Source organism: Malurus melanocephalus, unplaced genomic scaffold (assembly GCF_030028575.1).
Source record: "Malurus melanocephalus ecotype Western Australia unplaced genomic scaffold, MMel_1.1 scaffold_11, whole genome shotgun sequence".
Classification (NCBI taxonomy): domain Eukaryota; kingdom Metazoa; phylum Chordata; class Aves; order Passeriformes; family Maluridae; genus Malurus; species Malurus melanocephalus.
In genome coordinates this window covers 3,377,903-3,401,152 of record NW_026623243.1, presented here as the reverse complement: position 1 = coordinate 3,401,152, position 23,250 = coordinate 3,377,903, and the positions used below count along the sequence as shown (strand labels likewise).

Below are 23,250 nucleotides of genomic sequence, written 5' to 3'. Positions count from 1 at the left end.
CCTGATACTTTATTAAAAATGTACAATTTCTACTGTTCTAATGCAGTTTTGGGGAAGAGATGCTTYTTGGTACCACTAAGGCTTCATTCAAAACTCCATCTTCACAGTGCAGAAGTGATTTTATGTGGACTTTATACAGAGACAGGATTCAAAAAGAATCAAATGTTTAATTTCTCTCAGGAAAAAAACTGAAGTTCTCAAGGCTCCATAATTCTGAACATTTTTTTCACTTTCTGTGGTTCCCCCAAAACTTTGAACACTAATACAGTGTTTAAAGAAAACCTAAACATCGTTTTTAAAAGTTTAATCTTCATTTWAAAAAAATACAGAAAAAAACTCTCATCCAACTCAATTTAGACACTATTTCTTTCTCTTGTGGGGACATACACCTCAACTTCACCAAGTAATTTAGGAACCCCAAATCTAAGCTGCATTCAGTGCAACTTGAGTGCCCAACTTAGACTGAGATAGCCATGACACCTTTTGTTCCTACTGAAGGAGAAACCAAAGGCACCAACCAACTGAGAAAAGCTATAAAAAGAATTTCAGGCATATTTATAAGCATGCTTATACACAAATATCATTCACATTATCAAAATATAAACATTTTTAACATTTTCCACTTACCCTGTGAATTATGCCTGATGAGTGAATATACTGTAAAAAGAGAAATTATTTTTTTAGTTAAGGTCTTGACTTAAAATGCCTGGGGTAGGAGAATAAGTACTTTTTCATGGTGCTAAAGTAAATTGAAATTAGAAAATGTTTATTTATTGCATTTAAGATCTCTTTAGCTACAATTTCAATGTTCAATTATTGTCCTTTCCCTCTCCTAATAAAGAAAAACCCTTAGATCAGTTTTAGTAATGCAACAGTYCATACAGTTTTTTACTAAGTCTTCCCATACATATAATTTTCTGYTTTGAGTTAATTTTTGACATACATRTAAGTATCAGAATGAAATATGCTATTTTATATATCAGAAATGCTCTCCTCCAACACATGTCTCTGGTGTGCCATCATACTTTAGATTCATGTGCTTCAGCAGCACTGACTTTTAGGAGATCTTCAAGACTGGGATGAAGGCCAGTCAAGGTCTTATCTGAGAATTCTTCCTACATGCTTCAGTATTTCCTCAATGGAAAAYGGAAAGGTCAATTTGAGTATTTTCATCACCCATTCAGTGACCTTTTTAAGGGCTCACAAAAGCCAAACAAACAAACTTAACATCCAGGACTAGTTCTTTTGGGATGATCAAATATAGAYGTTTGAACCCATGACTGTCACTAAATGCTCCCCACTGAGGTATGCAGTTCCTCTCATCAACTGAATGATGCCCTAGAAGAGACTATTTTCATCAGTCAACAAAGTGAACCTCTAGTGACTACTTTAGATATAGGCATCTCTTGCAAGGACTGAAATGCAGAAAGTTGTTCTGAACTGAGGACATGATTTTCAAGAGCAGCCTGGGATGTACTAGACCCTTCAGCTGTGGGGAACTGATCTGAAACCCCCACAGACCATATTGGTGACACTAAGAAAGATGAGAACAACAAAAGYTTTTAAACAAAAAAGACTCAAGAAAAGACGAATAAGATGCAAACACCTCCCAGCTTCATCTGAAGCATTTTGATTTTATTCTACCCCAAAGAATGGGACAAGTGGCAGAAGAGTCACTGGGAACCAGCTTGCAGAGCCAGGGAAGATCAACCAGGAATAGTGAGCACAGCCTTACAGAAATGCACAGAAGTAAAGAGCTTTGCAGGATAACTGCAAATCAGCCACAGCCCAGCAATGACCACTTTCCCCAGWAGCCCTCGATTTTGGCAATTAACCACCTAAACATAACAGCCCCTCTGCAAAGGCGTCCTCATAATCCAAATGACAGGAAAAGACAGGAAAAAGAAAGCAAAGCTACAGATCAAAAACCGGCTTCTTCAAACAGATCCAATGCACATTTCAGACTTAGATTTACGAACTTAAAACAAAACTCATATAACCCAAGAGCACAAGAGGTGCATTTAAGATGACAAGTTTTTAAAACACTGACTTGAAAAAATGTCTGACATTTTTCCTCTYTTACAGGCTGCACCAGATGTGGTCTCATGCATTCTGAAAAGAGGGAGGGGGTGAAAAAGTCCCCTCTTCCCTTAACCCTGTGCCTGCAACTTAACCAATACAGCTCAGGCCACGGTAGGTCCCTGCTGTTGCATGGCCACACTAMTGACTGCTGTGCCAGAGCTCAGGTCCATTTTGCCATCTGTGGTTGACCACTTCCTGCTACAGATTGCTTGCAGATTAGGCAAGGATTAACATCACCCACAGGAAATGCCAAAGCCCTTCACAGGATTTCCTGGGGCAGACAYAAGACATTGAGGGCACATGGCTGCTTCCCAGAATGCTGGCTGTTAAACCACTACAGCAAACAAAAAAACTACAAAATATTGTATCTGTCATGGACATAAAGTGAAGTGCATAAAGTGAATTGGGATGGGAGGAGAAGGAAGTCTGCCAATAAGTCTGTCAATTGTACATGGAGCCCAGAGAGGATATATGAACTTTTAAAAAAAAATAAATAAAAAAAAAAAAGGGAAATGTAACCGTAAATAGCAAAACTCCCAATAAATTAAGAAAAACATGTCTTTGTCATAGCTGTCTTGATCAAGGATATCACAATATCTACTTGCATTCTAAATTATTCCAACGTTTTCTAACTGAAGCCTCTTGATTTTCCCGAAGAGATGCTTAAAATCTCTTTTATATATAATATTTTATATATTATAATTATATAATTAATATATAATAATTAATTATATAATTAATATATCATAATTATATGATTATAATTATATAATTATAATTATATATAAATATATATAATTATATAATTATAATGTTATATATATAAATATATAATTATATATATATATATAAAATATTATAAAATATATAATATTTTATATATTATAATTCTATAGTAGGTTTTTGCTGTAGGACTGTAAGGAAATAGCACACACAGTAAGGAAATAGCTGGCAGACCAAGTCATTTGGCACCTAAGAATACAGAATGTAAAAACAGATTTGTAGCCTTCAGAGTTTTAGTTAATCTCACCTGTTTGAGCGGAAGAGTGTGGTTTTGCTGGCATTCTCACCCCACTGAAGGTTTTATGAGTGTTCACAGCACCAAAATCAMGCTAACATTTTGGGGAAAGCTCCTGTGTTTTCTAAATGCTCCTCTTAACATAATGCTACTGAGATTACATGAAATAGCATTTATTCATGATGGTAATGTACCCATCAGCTTTTCTGTAAGCTGAAATACTGGTGCTATGCTCCAGTGTTTCTTTAACAATAGCAGTATTTTTTAACTGCATTTCATTATCTCTGGCAGGTAGCAGCACTGGAACTATGCCAGTCTTCATTCAGAAGATTTTCTATTGCTGCTCAACAACCTTCTGAAGGGGGATGCTGTTTTTACTGGTTCTTCTAATTAAATTACCCATTTATTGAAAGATATTTCATTCTTAACATGGCAAAATGATTCAGACCAAAGCAGACATATCTTTCACAATGTTATTACCACTTGACCTGAACGATACTTGATTCAAGAACTCAGTTAACATGAGTGAAGTGCCTTGGAGCACAGGAGCTTTGTGCATTATCCTAAAGACAATTTTTGGTAGCACAAATAAATCCTGGAATGCAAGCTTCAGATTGTGSTAGGAAGTCATTCAACAATCATCTAAATTGTAGGCATTCTTTTCTGTATGTGTAATCTCTACACAAAGTAAAAGCTAATCGAAAGGGAATTAGCAAAGKCTCGGGAGAATGTGTTCTAGGCAACATGCAAAATGAAAATGAAGARCGACTTGGCCAGGGAAGCAAAAACTGAAGAGGAAATGCATAGAGGGGGAAGGGAAAGCACAGAAGCAGAAAAAAACCCAGCATAAATGTAACAAAAGGCAGTAAATACAGATGAGAAAAGGAGAGAACTAGAGCAGATAAATTGTACCATAAGTATGGCAAAAGAAGCTTGAACAGGTGCTTGTATGGCCCAAGAGCTGTCTGTCCTTTCTCAAACACTATGAATAGAGAGGACAGAGAGCCACTTCCCCAGACCTCTATGTACAGGACCCCAGCTRACATTCCTGCAGAAGAGGGTCCCAAGACTAAAAGCTCCAGCCTCTTTCCACCTTTAAGTTTAGCTTGTCTTCTGTACTCTTTGACAGTACACAGCTTTTCTGTCAAACAACAAAAAAGATATCATGGAAGCCCCTCCAAGATGCAAGCTCACATTTAAATAAAATTTAATGCCAGACTAAGGCCCGACTGGGAAACAGACAAAGGAGAGGCACATCATTGCTTTTAAGTGGTGTCACATCACTTTGAATTCTGATAAATTACAAGGCTTGCCAAAGAAAGGAAATTAAAATTTCATTCTCTGTAGAAACAGTAAAATGATAAGAACTGACAAAAAAGAACTGTACAGACTTGCAGAGGYAAGTCTAAAGAACTGATACAAATCTTCGTGAACTCAGTATGAACTTTCTCTTGACCTCAATTTATACATATTTTTAAAATCAAGCCTGTTGAGCATTTTGTATACAACCAATACAGAACCAGCCTACAGAGATAACACGGAAATGGAGCCTGCAAGGAACCAACTGGGAGGCCTAGCAAAAGTCTCCCTTATCCCTTCACAATACATCAATCATGCAGAGTTTTTTCTACACACATTTCATTGTAACATGTAAATAGGCTGTTAGATCAGAATATGCAGTATCACAAAAATTATGAACAGTCTTCTTGCCTTTGACTAGATGTAAATACAAGTGCCATAAAGTTCTTATATACTTTATAAAGGACAAATGTACATTGAGAGTTACATCTTTAACACACAAAAAAAAACCCCTCAGAACAGAATCCATCAAAGTTAAAAGGTGAAAAAAAGTCATACAAGTGAGAGGCTAAGCTTAAGAAACAGAATGAATTTTACCACGAAGAGTGGCATGCTGCACCTTCCCAGGTGTTGCACGCATTGTTCCCTTCAAAGGCCTCAACCAAGCACTACATAAATCTGTTTGTTCCCCATGCCGCACCAAAAAACAATCTAAGTAGACACAGATTGGCTGTCTTAACCCAGATACAGCAGACCTTACAAAGTATAAGATTTTTATGCAAAACTTGGCAAACTTTTCTTAAACAGCTAATTTACTGATATCCGTRAAAGAATAAACAAATTACTGACTCATTTTCTTTTTTCTCTGCATGTTAGCAATACTGTTTTCAGCTTAACACATTTCCTAGCTCAGACAGGGCTACAAGAATGTGCCTCAAGCACTGGACCACTCCTATTTCTTAAAAGTATTTCCAGCTAGGTGTCTATTTCTGGCTGAAATGGTTCAACAACAATCCAAAATTTAATGAAACAGATACAGTAATGACTGTTCTCCAGAGTTTGCTGTGTAATAAGAAATGACAAAACAGTCTAGTAGCCAAATAATATCTTATTTCCTGCTGGCAATTCTGAGGTAAGTACAGTTGTGCTCTCAAACACATGGGGTAAGAAACTATCCAGGTAAACCACTTCTTACAGAAGATCTAGTACAGTTACAGAGATCAGAGGCATACATTTTTTAATACTATCTCAGTGTCCCTGCCAGTTACTGGTTGCCATGTAACTGCACTGAGAGCTACTTTTATTTTTATGCCTCTCCTACAGGAGACRGTCCTTCATGAACTGCTTCAGCATGTGTTATTTACACAGGATGCAGTCCTTCAGGAAAGGACTACTCCAGTGTGGGTCCCCCATGGGCCAAAGGTTCTAAAACTGCCAGGGGCCTGCTCCAGCTTCATTTAGTACACATCCCTGGGCCCCAGAATGAGGTCCTCCATGGAATCTGTGTGGATATCTGCTCCGTCATTCCTCTCCCTGGGTTACTGAGGAGCAACCTGTGCCACTATGGTCTTCATGGCCTGCAGGAAATTCTCTACATCCTCACCTGAAGCATCTTCTCCTCCTTTTTCCTCACTGACCTTGGTGCCTGCAGGGCTGTTTCAYATTTTCTCACTCCCCTCCCAGACCTGCTGCACAGCATGTTTTTTACCCCTCCTTAAATCTATTACCACAGAGGTGCCACGAATATTGCTGATGGGCTCAGCTTTAGCCAGCAGCAGGTCTGCCTTGGAGCCAGCTGGAACTTAATTCAACACGGAGGCAGKTCCTGGTGTCTTCTCACAGAAGCCACCCCTGCAGCCTTCCCAAACAAACCTGYCCAATATATCACCTTAAATTCCTGCTCTGTTTTCTTTCCATGTATGTCAGTCACACACAGCTGCTCCATTTGTCTTCCACATTTACTGATTCAACAGACTTTGGGGCCACAAGTTCTGCTCTGYTGGCCTCTGTCAGATAATGTATGTCACTAGGACAAAAATATGTTTCTAAGCCATTTCACTGGAATTACATTAATTATTCATCCTTTCCACTACACTCRACTAAAGCTAATTATTTACAGTTCATATATTGCTTGCCTGGAAAGTTAGCACAAATAATGTTTTCCATCCCTGGTGAATAGTATGTCTCTCCCAGAAACCCGCTTCCCAGTTACCTGCAACTTAAACAGACCACTACACTTACAGAGTCCTTGAGATAATGCTTTTTAGGACATGGCTTTGTGATTAGGGAACTAATCACAAAACTGAAATCATAACTCCACATTCAAAGCCCAGATTAGAGCTGAATTCCCTTCAGTTTMAATAAAACAAATTTCCCCAAACCTAGCTTTAGTTTTCCTGACTTTAGTTTCTGCATTTGTAAAATGGGAATTAAAGCACTTAAATGCACAACTATAGWATAYAAAGGATAACTATRTAGCATATGTAAAAGGCTATGTGARCAAAAATCTACTAAAATAAGAATACAAAATGCAGGGTAGGGTCAAACRTCCACAAATGGACAATATCTGAGAGATAAAAGAGAGATGAATATAAACATTATTTCTGAGAAAGAATGGAGGATTAACAGTCAAGCTTACTATCTGAAAAGAAAAAAAAAACAACTAACTTACAAATTACATTTTGTTATACTTTGTATTTAAGAAAGCGATACATTGAAATCTTTATTCTTCCCAAGATTTATCAGAAGAGCTACAAGATGAAGCTTTCCTACAGAGTTCAAACACAGACAAATCTGCACGGTTCCTTATAGTCTTTTATAAATCCTTTCCTAATTTCACAGTGTAAAACATCAGCACATAACAAAAACAGACCCTAGAAGTGAAGATCAAGCAAAGGTGTCAGGAGGCAAGAACTCCTAGGGAAACCAAAACATAAAAAAGTATATAAGAGGTGGAAGCAGAGTCAGGTCACCTTTCAGGAAAGTGGAGACATTGCCCAAGTGTGCAGAGATGGAATTTAAAAAGGCAAAGCCCCCTTGGTCCTGAAACTGGTAAGAGACACAAAGGTCAACATGAAAGGCTTCTATATACAAACTGGAAGCAAAAACAAAATTAGGGAAAACACAGGCAACTGCACCAGGAGCATGAAAAAGCCAAGAYACTCAATGCCTTCTTTTCATCCATCTTTACTGGTAATATTTGCCATACCATAAGCACCTGAAACTGCTGGAAAAGTCTGGGACTTTATGGAAGACTTAACCCTCAGTCGAGGAGGATCACATAGGGAACATCTAAACCAACACAAATTTTACATTTAAACAAATACCTTGATGGGATGCACTGACAAATTCTAAGGGAAATTGGCCAATGTCATTGTGTGGCCTCTGTGTAGTACTTAATAGTATGTGAGAGGTCATGGAGATCTGGAAATGTTCCTTATCATATTATAAAAAAGCACATATTGGTTACTGCTCATATGCTCATATTGCATATTGCATAGTGCTCATGTCTTCAAAAGGGTAAGGAAGAAGAGGATCAAGGAAGGAGAGTCAACTGCACCTCACKCTCTGGGAATGTAATAAGCAAGTAATTCTGAAAACCATTTCCAAATATTACAAGGACAAAGAACTGATTGGCAATAGTCAACACGGATTTATAAGAGAAAATCATGCCTGCAAAAATCAAGCCTGTTAGCCTTCTATGATAGAACAACTGGCTTGGTGGATGAGAGGRGCGCAGATGTTGTTTCTCTTGACTCTAGCAATGCTTTTGAAACTGTCTTGTAACACCCTGAGATACAGTGGAAGTAGGAGTTAGATTATTGTACAGTGACTGAACTGCCTGGATCAAAGTTGACTGAACTGTCTTGATCAAAGGGTTGTGATCAGTGGCAGGAAGTTCAGCTGGAAGCCCATCAACAGCAGTGTCCCCCTTAGAGTTAGTACTGAAGTCAGTCCTGTTTTACATCTTCATTACTGACCTGGATGATGGGACAGAGGGSTTCCTCAGCAACCCAGCAAATGATGCAGAATTGAGAATAATGTACACACACCAGATGAATGTGTTGCTGTTTAGTGACACCTCCATAGGCTGAGGAAATGGGCTGACAGGAACCCACCAAAGCTMAACAAAATCCTGGGAGGGAATAACCCCATACACAATACAAGGCTGGTAATTGACCACCTTTGCAGAAAAGGACCAGTGCCTTTGCACCACTGACAATCAAAAGCCTCGTGCATTAGGCAGAGAATTGCCAACAACTTGAAAAAGGTGATTTTTCCCTTTTGTCAGCTCTGGTGAGACACACCTGGAGTRCTGTGCTCAGCTATGGGCTTTCCAGTTAAAGAGAGGACACTGAAGCTCCATGACAATGATCATGGAACTGGAGCATCTAATGTCAGACAAGACACTAAGAGTCGGTATTGTTTAGCTGTAAAAACATACTTTATATAATAAATTAATATAGTGGTTTATATTTAATATACATTCTTTTAGTATACAAGCAAGATAAATTTTATCCTYCTATTAAATTATAAGTGTTTATAGTTCTCCATAACAGTTTATTAAAAAAAATGACTGTGAAATCAAAATAATACTAGGACTGGCAAACCTTTAAGCCTTTCAACATCTGATATACCAGGAACTGGATTCGATCTTCAGTTAGTTTCTCATGCTTCATTATCTTACTCAAGTCTGTTCCCATAAATGGCATGACGAGGTAGCTTAAAACAAAACAAAACAAAAAAAAAAAGAAAGCAAACCGAACAGATTAACTTGATTAACTTTGTCACATAAATTTAAACATAATTTGATGTTATGGTTCAGTTACAATTTAAATTACAGATTATTCAATTAATTTTAGATCATTCAATTTACCAAACAATTCCTTCATCATCATCCAACCTTCCAAGCCTGTCTGTTTTTATCTGATTATCATAAAGATRTATTGCCCAGTTCTGTCACTGATTATGGAAACTTGGTAGTTATCAGAATGAGCTTAGAAAGAAACTAACCAAAAGCCTTGTGCTATTTCAAAGACAGCTATACAGAAAACAAAGACATTCATGCAAGGCAATGTATCTCACAGTCATGACCACCTCATTGAACTGGCAAAATCTGGAGCACCATTCTAGGRTCTCATTTAAAACACAGTACTCAATTCTCATCAGATACATATGCATTCTATTACACATGCTGTATAAAATGCTGGCACAATAGGCAATATGGACAACATTCCTTTTGGCTCAATGATCAACATGAACACATGCTCCATGTTTTCTGTACTTCATTTCCTACATTTTTTCTGTCAGATACCTTTCTTTGTTAACAAATAAATATACAAGGTTTTTTAGGAAACACAGCTACACTAGATGAAATCCAGAACAGTTCTACTAACACAGGAAATCTACATTAGCCCAGAAGGATTTCTGAGCACTACTTCTCTAGCATCTCAAATTCACAAAATTTGCAGCAGTAAAGTAAAACAAATAAACAGCAGATACATTAAACATATCTGAGATGCCACCAAAAGATTAGTGAGATGTGGTAGAAACAGCCTGTATGAGGTATTGTTTGGACCACTGACTGGGAAAACAGTCATAGGGCACAACAGACCACAGTGCAGATAAACACTAACAAATTCAGCAGCATCAGCAGTTTTTAATTGATCCTTGAATTAGGAGGGATCCCACTGAGATGTACCATGTAGTAGGGATAACTTTCAGCCTACCTGATTGGGTTAAGGATTGTTCTACCATTTGAGTAACCTGGGCCTTAGGATAAGAAATCAATACTTGAAAGGTGGATTAGGGAATTCACCAAACTGCCATTTACTAAGGGCAGAAAGAAGTACACACCTTGTAAGACAGGAAACTGGTTCTACTGATAATCTGAAAACCCCAGCCTACCATAGATGCACACAAGAGTTATATTAAGGTGAAACTCAACAAAAAGTCCATGAAGCAACAACTGTGAAGTTTTCTATTTAAAAAACAATCACCTTTCCTCCCACACAAGCAACAATGTCCTGCTCCAAAACACAAGCAACATGGGACTTACAAGTCATTAAACTTCTCCAGTGTTAGATCTGGTGTGAACACATCCAAAATTCCAATGACCTACAAAAAAACCAACAAACAATAACTGATTTGGCACAATAAAGCCTAAATCAGCTAATACGTGAAACAAAAATATAAACCAAAACATTTCCATAGCAATACATTAGCTACAGGCATAAAAATGGCAAAAAGAACACCTAAAGTAGTGTCTAGCCATACCTAAAGTAGTGCCAGGATTTGTTATGTGTTAAATTTTATAACTCAGAGGGCAGCTTTACCCTGCAATAAAAAAAAATAAGAAGTATTTACTGGAACTAAAAGTTCAGAGGYTAACAGTTTTATGTAAGAGGAGACAGTATTTAATTCTTTAACTWCTGAAGTGTTGAAAATAAACCAGACAAATCAGTCTAAATATGAAGAACTCGTAAGTGCTCTTCACCTAGCTAGGCCTGCTGCTTATCAATGAAGAATACATTAAACATCTTCTAATTTCAGTAACAGGGTAATTTTGGTACACAGACTACAATAGCTAATTGGAAGCACAAAGAAGAAACTAGAACTAAACTGTTTTTATTAAAAATTACAAAGAGCTTTATATGATTTATTATGGCTTATACCTTAGATTCTCCGAAGAGCTTTTTTGTAAAAAAAAAAAAAGTAATTCTATCACTAAATAGAGAAATAACAATCACAGCTTTTCCTATTAGTATGGTTTTCAGGGGAACTATACAAACTCACTGGGTGCATTATACTAAATACCAATGCTTCTTTCAAGCCTATTAAACACCAGAAAATTAAATATACAGAAAAAATACAGAATTCAATGATCAAAAAGAAATAGCTGGAATTATCTAAAGGCAGATTTTAGTTTAGATGCYGCTTAATCAGGCAGTGCCTAGATAATGCAGACTTTTAGAGCTGCTCCTTTTTTACCTCTGCTCCTAATTTGGACCATTTCTATCTGTTCAGAGGAAGACTCCCAAGCCTGAGAGTACTTGTGGTGTTTCCCAGGTGCAGGCTGCTATGTCACAGAATATTCTGGGTTGGAAGGGACCCACAAGGATCATCAAGTACAGTTCTGAAGTGAATCACCCATAGGATCAAACCCACAATGTCAGTGCTATTGGCACCACGGAGTTGTGCAGGGCTTTCCTAAAAAGCCAGCTAAAAGAGTAATAACCTTTATAACTGATCAACACAACCTTTGTGACCATACAGACATCTGGTCATGCATCAAGAGCTGTCATGCAAATCAGGTATCTTTTAAAAAAAATGTGAAAATAAAGAGAAGCATGAGCAGAAATGGAGGGGAGAAATGCAAGAYAACTTTCTTTATTTAAAGCTTTAAATAAAAATCCTCAACTATAATTAAATCTTTATTGCACATATTTTTAATCTTTCCACACTCAGGACAAACTATTACAGTTAGCCTGGATATTATCAAAATGTCATAATGATGAAGAAGATAGAAAGTCTAATAAATATGAAGGCAAAAAAATTACAACTGCCTTTCTCTGTAGCCGCACATATATTTGGAAAAAAGTCACTAATAATATTTACCTGGGACTGTTATATGAAACWAATTAAAGCAGAATAACTACTATAAAACAGTAATTAAACCCACAGAGGATGCATTTATTATTTGAAGTAATACCTCTAGAGCTAACATTACAGTAAGAATTTTCTTTATTATGACAGTTTTACATAAGGTTTTCCTTTTCTGTGTGGAGGTAGGGAGAGAAAGGAGGAGGACAGGATTACAAAGATGTACATTACAATAATGGAGCATAATGCAGCTTGACAGGCACTTCCTAAGGCAGCATGTGTACACAAACACACACACAGAGCATACATGGCAGAATAGCTGTGTGCTCTCCAGATTTACATATACAAAGAAGGAAGTTAACATTTTAGCAGCAATCTATTCAATATGCATCTTTCCTTATCAAGCCCCACCTTCTCAGTAGTCCTGCTTGTTCTCCTTAATCAGATATTTCCATGCCCTTATACATCTAAGCAAGAACCATAAGAAAATAAACCCCATCACATCTGAATGTAGCAGTGAAAGATACTGGGACACSCCAATAAAAAGAAAGGACACAGAGGAGGATGAAATAATGTGGCTGCTCTGTCACACTCGTCTGTGCCCCTAAACACACTAATGAGTTCACCAACGTTCTAATGTGTATCCATTGAAGTAAACAGAGTTCCTGGTACTTCCTTAATGCTGCCTGACATACAGTATTTCAGARGTAAGGTTGCAAACTTATAGCGACAAAATTATCAGTGCTGCAAACTCTCTACAGTGAATGAAGCCACCAAGACCAATGTTAAGCTCCCAAAGAAGGGGAATTTCAAATAATGAGTCAGAAAACTCTTTAAATATACCAAGGACTTTACAATACTTCTTTTCTTGCTTTACAAAGCAGGTTTTCTAAAAATCCTGAAATCCATCCTAGTGGCCAAAATGGTAAGACATACTAATTGTTAACCAATTTTAAAATGTAAGTGAAGGACCCATTTCCTTTTCCTCAGTGACCTTTATCTAACAGTTGTGATTTGGGATAATTTTCCTGTACTGGAGCAGAGTCATTCATATTTCCATTAAGGCCAGAGATTTTTGCAGCTATATTAAGCACAAGGAAGTATGGGATAAAATAAATCCTGAGGAAGCTATATCTCCAGCTACTTGTTCAGGAAAAAGGAAAGAACAAAGTGTAGTCAACTCCCTCCTTTATAATATGATGGAAAAYCCTGTTTCTGTCTGAAATGTTCTCAATGGAAGACAGTATTTGTAAAGAACTTTATGATACTTAAAGATAATGTTCAGCACAAAAGCCATGATAAACAATCACAAGAGTAATTATTTTCATGGTGTTGCCTATATGAAATGTAACAGGGATATCTGTGAAACTTTCCACAGATGTACTTCTGGTGTTAATCAGCACAATTACTAACTTTATCAAAGACAGAAGGCCAGCTGAGGAATGAACCCAGTGCACTCTTCAAAGGCAATGAAAAGAATTATGTGGAAATCAGCAGCAGTGCTGCCTTTTCAGTGTCCTATTTTTACTCCTACAAATTCTGCCAAAAGGCAATTTCTCAAATAAATAAGTTCTCAAAGCATGTATCTTGTTTCCTACTGAACATTTGACTAAAAAATAACCTGGATTTCTTCAGCCTGCACTGAAGTACTTTAATAGCTTTTATCTCAAGGGCAGGGTATAATACGGTGTCTTTCCCACAGAACCACAGACTGGTTTGGGTTAGAAGGGACCTTWAAAATCATGTAGTTCCAATACCCTACCAGGGGCAGGTACACTTTCCACTACACCAGGCTGCCCAAAGCACCATTCAACCCACCTTTGGACAATTCCAGGGATAAAGCATCCACAACKTCTCTGAACAATCTGTGCCAGTGTCTCATGACTCTCACCATAAATAATTTCTCCCTTATGTCCAATCTAAATCTACTCTCTTTCAGTTTAAACTATTAAAAACTGAATATTGTCCCTTATCCTTTTCATTTTTGTGAAAAGTTCCTCTCCAGCTCTCTTGCAGCCCTRTTTGGGTACCGGAAGGGTGTTGTAAGGTCCCTCCAGAGCCTTCTCTTCTTCAGATGAAACAACTTCAACCCTTCCAGCCTGTCTTCATAAGAGAGATGCTCCATCTTCCTGAAATGCAAACCCACAAAACTACTCAACTACTGGTCTAACTTGTTTCCCASAGGTATGCTTTCATTCAATACCTTTACTTTGAAGCCAGTGGAGGTGGGTGGCAGCATCTCTAGCCTTTCTTAACCCTACTGTTATGTGTTCCCTGACCACACTCACCARCTTTAACTATTGTCAACAGATAAATAACGGATTCACATTAGCAAGGTGGTTTTGGCCCTTCCCCGCTCAGCTGCCTCCTTTTCCCAACACTATTGAACAGCACAGCATAATGGTAAATCGCTCATCATCTCTGTCCTCCCCTTTATTTTGATGTATTGAATTACTTTTGTTCAAGGACTGACCCATTACTTTTTTGCAAAAGACAGTTTCTGATGTAAGCAGCAGTACATCAAGGAAAGACCTGAATCTAGTGCAAATTAATAAGTAATGTAGGTTATGTCTCACATGCAGTAAGTGCTGYTTTCTCTTGCACATGTTATGCACAAAAACACAGTGAAGTTGAGTGGCTTTATCACTCAGACTAAACATGCAAATACATTTTTTTAAGAGAGGGCCTTGCTAGGGTGCACTGAACTACATATTATGCCACATTAAATTTTCTGCGGGATTAACTTCATGTTACTGTTCTGATCTACACCTACATCCTTTTATTACACTGACTCTCAATCTTTTAAAAWTTTTAACTATCCGTGCCAAGGCTTGTAACACAGTCACCTTTCTTCCTCAAAGATTACCAACACATGAGATAAGAGAYGCCTGCTGATGGACCAAGACCTCCTTTTCTTTTCTCTTGCCAGTCAGCACAACGGCAGTCAAAAGCCATACCCATGAGCATCACCACACTCTTCCTTCAAAGGATTCATATGTAAATCCTGCAGACAGACTCATCTTCATCTCTAGATTGGATGGCAATTTGGTTTTCTTATTTTCTGTTTTTCTTATTTTCATTTTATGGAATAAGTTCATCAGTCTGCTTCTTACCAAGGCTGGGTGTGAATAAATGGCAATCAGCTGAAGTCCAGCTTACATAAAACACCTATTAGTCATGTTAGGAAAATATGCAGAAATGACAACATATGCCCYTATGTTGATTTATTGTTTTTTAAGTACCAAAATAAAATTACTTTGGTATCCTGTCAGCTCTCTAGATAACCTAAGCTTTCACCCTAAACAAAAGCAGACAGGAGTCTTTTTCCTTACAAAATTTTGACAGTAATAAACCATCCAGATGTGTGTTTTTGCTTTCACAAGCACCAATAAGGAGATTAGCCATTTCCAGACAGGATTCCTGAATTGTACTTTACTGGCATATATGTACCCAAAGAATGTGAATTTTTAGCTGGTGCAGTCCTGCAGGATTTGCTGCTGGAAACCTCTTCTAACCCAGTGAGCATGCTCTCATCTGTTAAAGAATAACTCTTCTACAACTCCCTTGTTGGTCTAATTTTGTACACCGCAGATGCTGTTGCTTTCCCATGGCTTATGTCAGACTAGATGAACTGCAAAAGGTGACAGATCTAAGATTTTTCTCTAGTAGGAACATAGTGTGACCCACTATTTTCTCTGGAACTAATTCCTCCCCTGTTTGGCACTGTGTCGGTGTAAATAAAAGGCTCAAGAATTTTCAAAATARAAAAGACAACAATTAAAAAGCAGCCAACCTAAAAGTGTATCATCTTAAAAAATATAACTAGAGAGAGACAATTTGGTGTCTGTTGGATATCCGATTCCTTCCAAAGGGAGAAGAAAAAGCTACATGCTAATGGAAAACACATACTGGTCTTCAGATGTGGGAATACACCAGAGAATAATTTCCATTCTGAGCCAATGAATGAGAGCATAGTATAGAGTATCTTTAAACAAATACTGCAGTGGCCTCTTACATACAAGGTTTCCAGGAAGTGAAAACATCTGTAGAATATTAACTGACCCAAGAAATATTTAATGGGCATTTGTCAGAAATTTTATGCCAGAAACACATTCAGAATTTAATTGGTAGAACTATGTCAGAATTCCCATGGTTGCCTATATGTACACATAGGTGCATACAGATGTACACATACCACACTCAGTTTTGACACAAGCCACCAGCACGAGCTGCTGCTCTTCCCTTCCTCTCTGMAGTGCCATTTTCCCTTGCCAGCTATTCTGCACTCCTGCTTGAAAACGTCTCTTAACAAACTGGAGGTGAAGAGAGCACCAGGGCTGGACCACTGCAAGCAACTGTGCACTTGTTTCAACAAAAGCAGGTATCAGAGTATTACAGTCCAAATGCATAAGTAACTCCAAGTGATTTGCCAAAACAAGCTAAAGGTTCTGCACCTCCACTTACCTGTCTGGGTTTCACTCTGCATACACAGACATCTCCATTAACTGCAGGAGAATACACAAATAGAGAGCTTTGCAAATGTTTGAGAGCTAAACCCAGGGCCAAAGTTAGCATGCTGGCCATATTCTCACTGCTTTTGATTTTAAGCCAGAACCATAATAGGTAAGTTATARAGGCCCTCATTTTAAATGAACTCAAAATGGACAGAAATACAGAACAGAAGCAGCACTACTGGAAAATATTTTTTAAAGGTAAAAAGACTGTTCTTCTGTACAAGATTTAGCAGATGTGAAAGAAATAATCAAGAGCTGCTAAGGTTTTAGTGGGATGCATACTACAAACAAGCATGATTTAATGAAGGAGGAAAACAGCCCCAAGCAGTGCTTTCTTCATTCTGCCTTAGCTGTGTTTATTTCTTGTTTCCATACCATACCCTCCTCCCTTGTGCCAGTTGATTATGCAGCTACAGAGTGATTCAGCAGCTTATCCCACTGGAAACAAACTTGTCTTTTTGGCAATGATGTCTTAGGAATTGATCTGGGTTAGACTGCTTCTTTGGTAGAAGAAGCAGCTTATGAAGTTTAGGAAACATCATGGATCCTCTCAAATTAAAAGGCCTAACAAAACAAATGGATACCAGTTCCATTAAAGACTGACTTATCTCTTAATAGCCAGGTCTCTTCACACAGCCTCTGTCCCTCAGCCCCCAACAGCATTACTCCTCTGGATTTGTTTGCAAAGGGTAGATGAGAAGTCCCATGTGCACTCAAGTCTGGATGGTTTATACAGAAACATTCCTCACTACATGGTCTATGTAGAAACGTGCCTCACTACTTYTGCTTGAGAGGCATTACAGAGAGCAAAGGTCCAATGAAAGATGGTATGCCAGCAACCAGTCACCTCCTCCTGAAAATGCCTAAATAGAYAAGCAAATTGACCCATGAGTTAAGCTTCCCTACAAAGTAAAATACCATTCCAGAAAAAAACAGTGGAATGATACTTGTATTTGCTTTTACAGCACTCCTGGTCATCCTACAACCCTTCTACATAAAAAAGATGAACATATTCCTCAAAGGGAACCTAATGGAGGTCATCTAAGGTGTTAAGCAGTAATTTTCCTCCATTTTTCTTCACTGACCTGCTGATGATTTATATCACTGTGACACAGGTTTAATGGTATCTTCTGCTATGTTAATGGAGGATCAGAGCTGCTACTTTTAACACAATGTGTCAGGCCATTACAATTTCTTCCATCATTTTGAATACAGCACCAGGTTAAATAAACCATGATAATGTATTGCTGCATGCTTAACACAAAAATTCCCTAAAAGCTATGAAGAGTAGAGATGGTCCACTGAGAGGTAAGCACAGTGAAACAAACAAAACATCACACTTTCCATAAAAGCCAACATCAAATGCCTTGCAATTACAGAAGTAATTTTGAAACAAAAACAGATAAGCAGAGTGAATTGGATGCAGTTTTAACTATCAAATAAACAGAACCTTAAAACAATTTATATGCCAAAGTAGGAAAAAAGCAAGATGGAAGTTTTCACTGGTACATTAATGCAACATAATCCCAAATCTAATCCATAGTGGCAATACTGTTAGACTGGCTATCATATGCCACATTCTCTACATACTTAGATTACTAACAACCAAGACAGAGGTAACAGTAGCATTGCTATTTTACTGAAGTCTTTGAAAAAAATCTATTTTATTAATTTTTTTACTAGCAGCTATATTTATAGTACAGCCAGAAAGACAGATATCTGCTATTTTATAGAAGCATACTATAACAGGCTAGTTAGCAAAAACGTTAAGAAAGATTATTCAATCACTGTTCTAGTCTACTAATTCCCATTGTAAGGGGATAGACACCCACCTGAGTGGAGCACTTCCAAAACTCCATAGCTTATGGAAGCAACAATGGGGATGACAGAAAATTTGCAGCTTTTCTGCCACTACAATATCATTAAAGGTGTGTACAGCACACTCTGAATTGCTTATGTGAATGGGAAAGGAACTTATCTTCTGCCTTTAAATCCATCTTTTGATGGAAACAAGAAAGATGGAGACTATTTAGAAAAACATGTAGTGACAGGACAACAGGGAATCACAGGTCACAGAATCAGCTGATTTGGAAGGAAGCCAAGACAATCATCAAGCCCAATTCCTGCCCTGTACAGCACCATCCCCAAGAGYAACACCATGTGCCTGAGAACATTGTCCAAATGCTTCTTCAGCTCTGCCAGGCTGGTGCTGAGACCACTTCCCTGGRGAGCTGCTCCAGTGCCCAACCACCCTCTGAGTGAAGAACCTTTAATACCCAACCTTAATGTCCCCTGACACAGCTTCAGGCCTTTCTCGCAAGCCCTGTCATTGGTCACCACAGAAAAGTGATCAATGTCTGCCCCTCCTAGTCCCCTCTAGAGGAAGTTGTAATTGCAATGAGGTCTCCCCACAGTCTCTTCTTCTCCAAGCTAAACAGACCAAGTGAATGTCTCAACACAGGAAGAGGGTATGTTTAAATTAGGTATTAAGAGGAAATTCTTTCCTGTGAGTGTAGTGAGACACTGGAATGAGCTGCCCAGAGAAGCTGTGCATGCCCCATCCCTGGAAGTGTTTAAGTCAGGTTGGATGGGGTTCTGAGTAACCTGGTTTAGTGAAAGGTGTCCCTGCCCACAGCAGAGGGGTTGRAACTRGATGATCTTTCAGACCCCTTTCAACCCAAGCCATTCCATGTTTCTATGATTCTATGAAATATGCAAAAAGAGGCTCTCTGACAGGATGGTTGTGGATCAAAGTGATTGGGCTGAAAAGCATGGTAAGGAGCAATACTACCATTCTGGTTTAATTTTGAATGGGTGGAGCAGCTGAAGGAGTCAGCTAATCCTAAAAGGCATTATTGCTGCTCCTATTTCATCATGGGCAACATGACTGACAAAAGCAAGTGAGGCTTGGGTGGCGTATCAGAATTGTGTTGACRTGCTATACTTCCATGTCAATCTCATCATGGATGGGTAGAACAGTCAGTTTCTGCCTCAAATCCCTGCAGGATCATTTATTCAGTCTTTGTTCTCTAATGAGTAGATACCGTAATTCACATTAAAACTTCTCTTAGTACATAAATTTCTTCTCTCTGTGGCTCAAATTGTTTCCTAAGATTGCAAATCATTCCTTTCCTTCATATATAGATTGATTTGCAACTTGTACAAATTGTGCTCRTACTCCCCAGTGAGCATTTTTTCTGGACTCTTTAATTACCAATCGAGTCCACAGTGGAGTAGAGTTTTAGAACTCCACTGTGAAGGGCATACACTACATAAAACTGCTAGGAGTGGAAAATGCTACCCAACAGATAATTCTGGGAAATGGAAGAAAAATAATCTCAAAATTCTGGACACAGTTAGGAGCTTGGCAACTGCACGGACTGCTTTGCTCCCAAATGTTCAGTAAAGAAAATGCTGAGAGTATTAAAGCCCATACACAGAAGTTTCAGGCAAACATTAACTTTTTAACATATGCAGCAGTGGTTATGAAGTAGTTACTTTGAAGTAATCAGACTAAAAGTTTTAAATATTACAAGCAGACAGTTTCTTAAGCCTACAAAAGGCTCAGTTTTCCTTTTGGATAGTAAGCAYACTCCACAAATTATTCCTCAAATGAACCTAGAATATTAATACCATAATGCTAAATGGCAGTTACCAGTTATTGTTATTACCAATTACTCTCATCCTCACTTTCAATCTCTCAGCTTTCYGTGAAGGCCCTCTGAATGAAGGTATGTTCTAACCTTTCACATCAACTAATACTTTAAATTATGTTCCTATGCACCATTTTAACAACTCCCTCCAARCGATCAGTTTTTTTATCCCATATATATTCTTCATGAACAGCACTTAAAACTACTGCTGTGATCCTCCAAGCTCACCCTGGGACCCTTCTCACCTGGAATCCATGCTTTGACTCCACACAAACTTACTTTTTCTTAAACCACTAAGCACTATTGGGATCAAATATCTTTCTCTCAGTTATGCTTTCAACACTTCTTTCTATAGCTGTTCTTTCGTGTTACATGGGAATTATGTGCAGAGTTTGATAACCTATTCTCTGCTTCACAGTAAAGCAGTTTGTTTAGTTATTTGTGGATTTTCCTGTTTCACATTAATATGAGCCTGAAACTTTCAAATGCTTYGCAAGTGATAAAAAAAGAGAAAAATGCTAACCCTTCCCCAAAGATATGCATGTGTGTATCTCCATGCAAGCTCAAAGGGGGGAAAAAAAAACAAAAAAGAAGATGCTGAAACTCACAGACCCATGTTCTGCATTCTCCGGCAACTTGCAGGAGCACAATGATGGTGGCTGTAATTTCTGGTCTTTAATCCCTCTCACTAGCACTGAGCACGGATTGCACTGTGTTCGTGACCTTCCCCACCCAATCTTTCCTACATGGAAATTAGGTGGTGCTTCCCACAGGATATTCTAYTTTGTGTGAACTGATGTTTGTAGGACAGACACACAAAAGACAGGCTGAAAGATTCCAGAATTCCATTCAGCTACACATCTACTCTGTCCAAATCCACATATTTTCTTTGATTTAGAGTGCCTAAGGTGTGGTTTTGGGCTAACAAACCAACTCACGTTTTCATGCTTCATGTGTTTCAGGAGACGCAGCTCWCGGTAAGCTCGTTTGGCAAAAAGTTCAGACTGAAATGGGCGGTACAACTTCTTAATGGCCACTTTGGTACCACTTCTTCCATCGACGGCTGAGCTTTAAGGGAACAAAAAAGAGTTTGGTGAGCAAGTACCGAAATAAATCTGCAGCCCSCAGCAAACCCGTCTGACGCTGGGCAGCGGCTGCATCCTGCCCCATGAGGCTGGGCCCTCGGCCCGCAGCCCCCCGTGCCATGGGGGGAGATCATCTCCCCAAAGCACCTCTGTCAGCAGCTATCTCATTGCATTCGTTTAAAAGCCTGACAGACTCTGTGATGAAATGCATACAATTATCAAAAGCTTTAAAAAGGAACATCTGCGGAGTGGGAAAAAAAGTCCCCAAACCAAAAATAAAACAAAAAATCCCACAAACCCCCAAGCCCATCACCAACGCGTGATTGTGGCCCGTCCCAAGGGCCACAATACCCCGGTCTTCGCGGACACTGCCGCTCCGGGGTGCCGCGGGCTCAGCAGCCGMGGGCAGCGCTCCCCGGGCAGGGCTGGGGCAGCGCTCCGGGCTCTGCTCGCTCCAGGGAAGGAACGCGGCAGTCGGCTCCCCACGGCGGGTCACTGAACTCCCCGGCGGAGCAGYCCGGCCCGGGCACGGCCAGGTGAGCAGCGGGGCCGCCCCTCAGACCGCACGGGGCCAGCGGCACAGGGCGGGGCCAGCCCGGGTCCAGCACAACAACCTGGAAAAGTTGTCAGGGGGCAAAACGCCAGCGGGCCGGGCCCGGCAGCGTCCCCGGGCCGGGATAGAGGCCGCCGCCCCCGCCGCCCGCTCCCCGCGCCGCCCCCGCCGCCCCGCTCACCACACGGCTCCGTAGGCGCCGGACCCCACCGGCTGCAAGTCCCGGTAGCGGTCCCGCACTTCCCAGAGGGTCTTGGTGATCTCCTGCCGGTAGAAGCCATTCTTGGGGGAGGACATGGCGCTACCGACCCCCGCCGGCACCCGCCGACAAAGAGCCCGGGCCGGGGAAGCGGGAGCGGCGAGCGCCGCCGAGCCGGGCTGCGCTGAGGGGCTGGGCCTGAACGAGCGGCACCGCCCGCCCCGCCCCGCCCCGCGCAGCCCCGGCGGCAGCACCACCCCCCACCCCGGCTCGTTCCTGGGGACCGGCATCGGGATCGGCACCGGCCCTGCCCGTCCTCCCTCCAGCCCGGGCACCTGCGGCTGAGCTCCGCCGAGGTTGAGGCGCGAAGGGCGCGGTGTCCCGGCGGCGGAGCGTGCCCGGACAGGCAGGCAGGTGCCCAGGCTCTCGCTGCCCGTGCCGTGGGGAGCAAACCCGTCCCGCCGTCTCTGCCCTCCACGGGGCGGCCCCTCACACGGGGCGTTTTGCCTTTGTGCTCGGGTTCCGGTGAGGTGCCAGCGGCTGCTGCATGAAAGTGTTCAGGAGTACGAGAGGCTGCAGCTTGTAGAGCTGGGAGCATAAAAGTGAGCTTTTGCACGGTCTTTGCCCTGAGGGGAACAGCTGAGGGGTCTCCAGGTCTTCCCAGAGTCAGACCACAAGTTACAACAATATTTCATATAATTAAATAGACACCAGCACACACTTGGTTCCGGACCTCAGAGCAAGTAGTCCTGTGCATGGCTGAAGTGAACTGCAGTGGAACGGCTACAGCAGYGCCTTGAAATGATTGCGGTGCTGGAATACGGACAAGAGCAAACGTCTCAGTAGCTCTGTAATAAATAGACAGCGGCCAGCAACACGTGTAAGGCAAAAACCTGGTTGAAAACGTTTTATGCATTCTCTGTGTGAATATAATTAAAATTCTTGTCCTTCAGGATCTGATAAAACCTTTGTTTTGTTTGACTTCACTCCTGAACAATGTTGCTGTGGTTAGGTAATTCTGACTTGCTGTCACTAGAGTTCGGTTTGTGGTTTAGCGCTAAAGGGACAATCTCGCCAATTTTCGTGGTTCCTGATGCCGTTTTGGTAAGTTCCCAGGAGCCCAGCCCTTTTCATGCCTGACTGGCAAGTGTGGAAGAGCCGCCGTGCCCTCACTCCTCACGGGATACAGAAAGAACACAACATTCCGGCCACCAGCTCTGTATTCCAGTGCTGCTCTCTGTTGAC

General features: G+C 40.2%; 1 protein-coding gene across 2 annotated transcripts in view; it reads right to left on the bottom strand.

Moving 5' to 3' along the window:
- The window catches only part of MAPK12 (mitogen-activated protein kinase 12), a 33,538-nt gene extending 11,344 nt beyond the window's left edge, over positions 1 to 22,194 (bottom strand). For both annotated transcript variants that reach the window (XM_057378797.1, XM_057378806.1), the window contains exons 1-5: positions 21,988 to 22,194; positions 21,107 to 21,236; positions 10,458 to 10,516; positions 9,010 to 9,121; positions 628 to 657 (exon numbers count right to left, since the gene is read on the bottom strand). In XM_057378797.1, coding sequence (XP_057234780.1) covers positions 628 to 657; positions 9,010 to 9,121; positions 10,458 to 10,516; positions 21,107 to 21,236; positions 21,988 to 22,103 — 447 coding nt within the window. In that variant the 5' untranslated portion in view covers positions 22,104 to 22,194. The remainder of the gene's footprint in view (positions 1 to 627; positions 658 to 9,009; positions 9,122 to 10,457; positions 10,517 to 21,106; positions 21,237 to 21,987) is intronic.
- Positions 22,195 to 23,250: the final 1,056 nt, after the last annotated feature.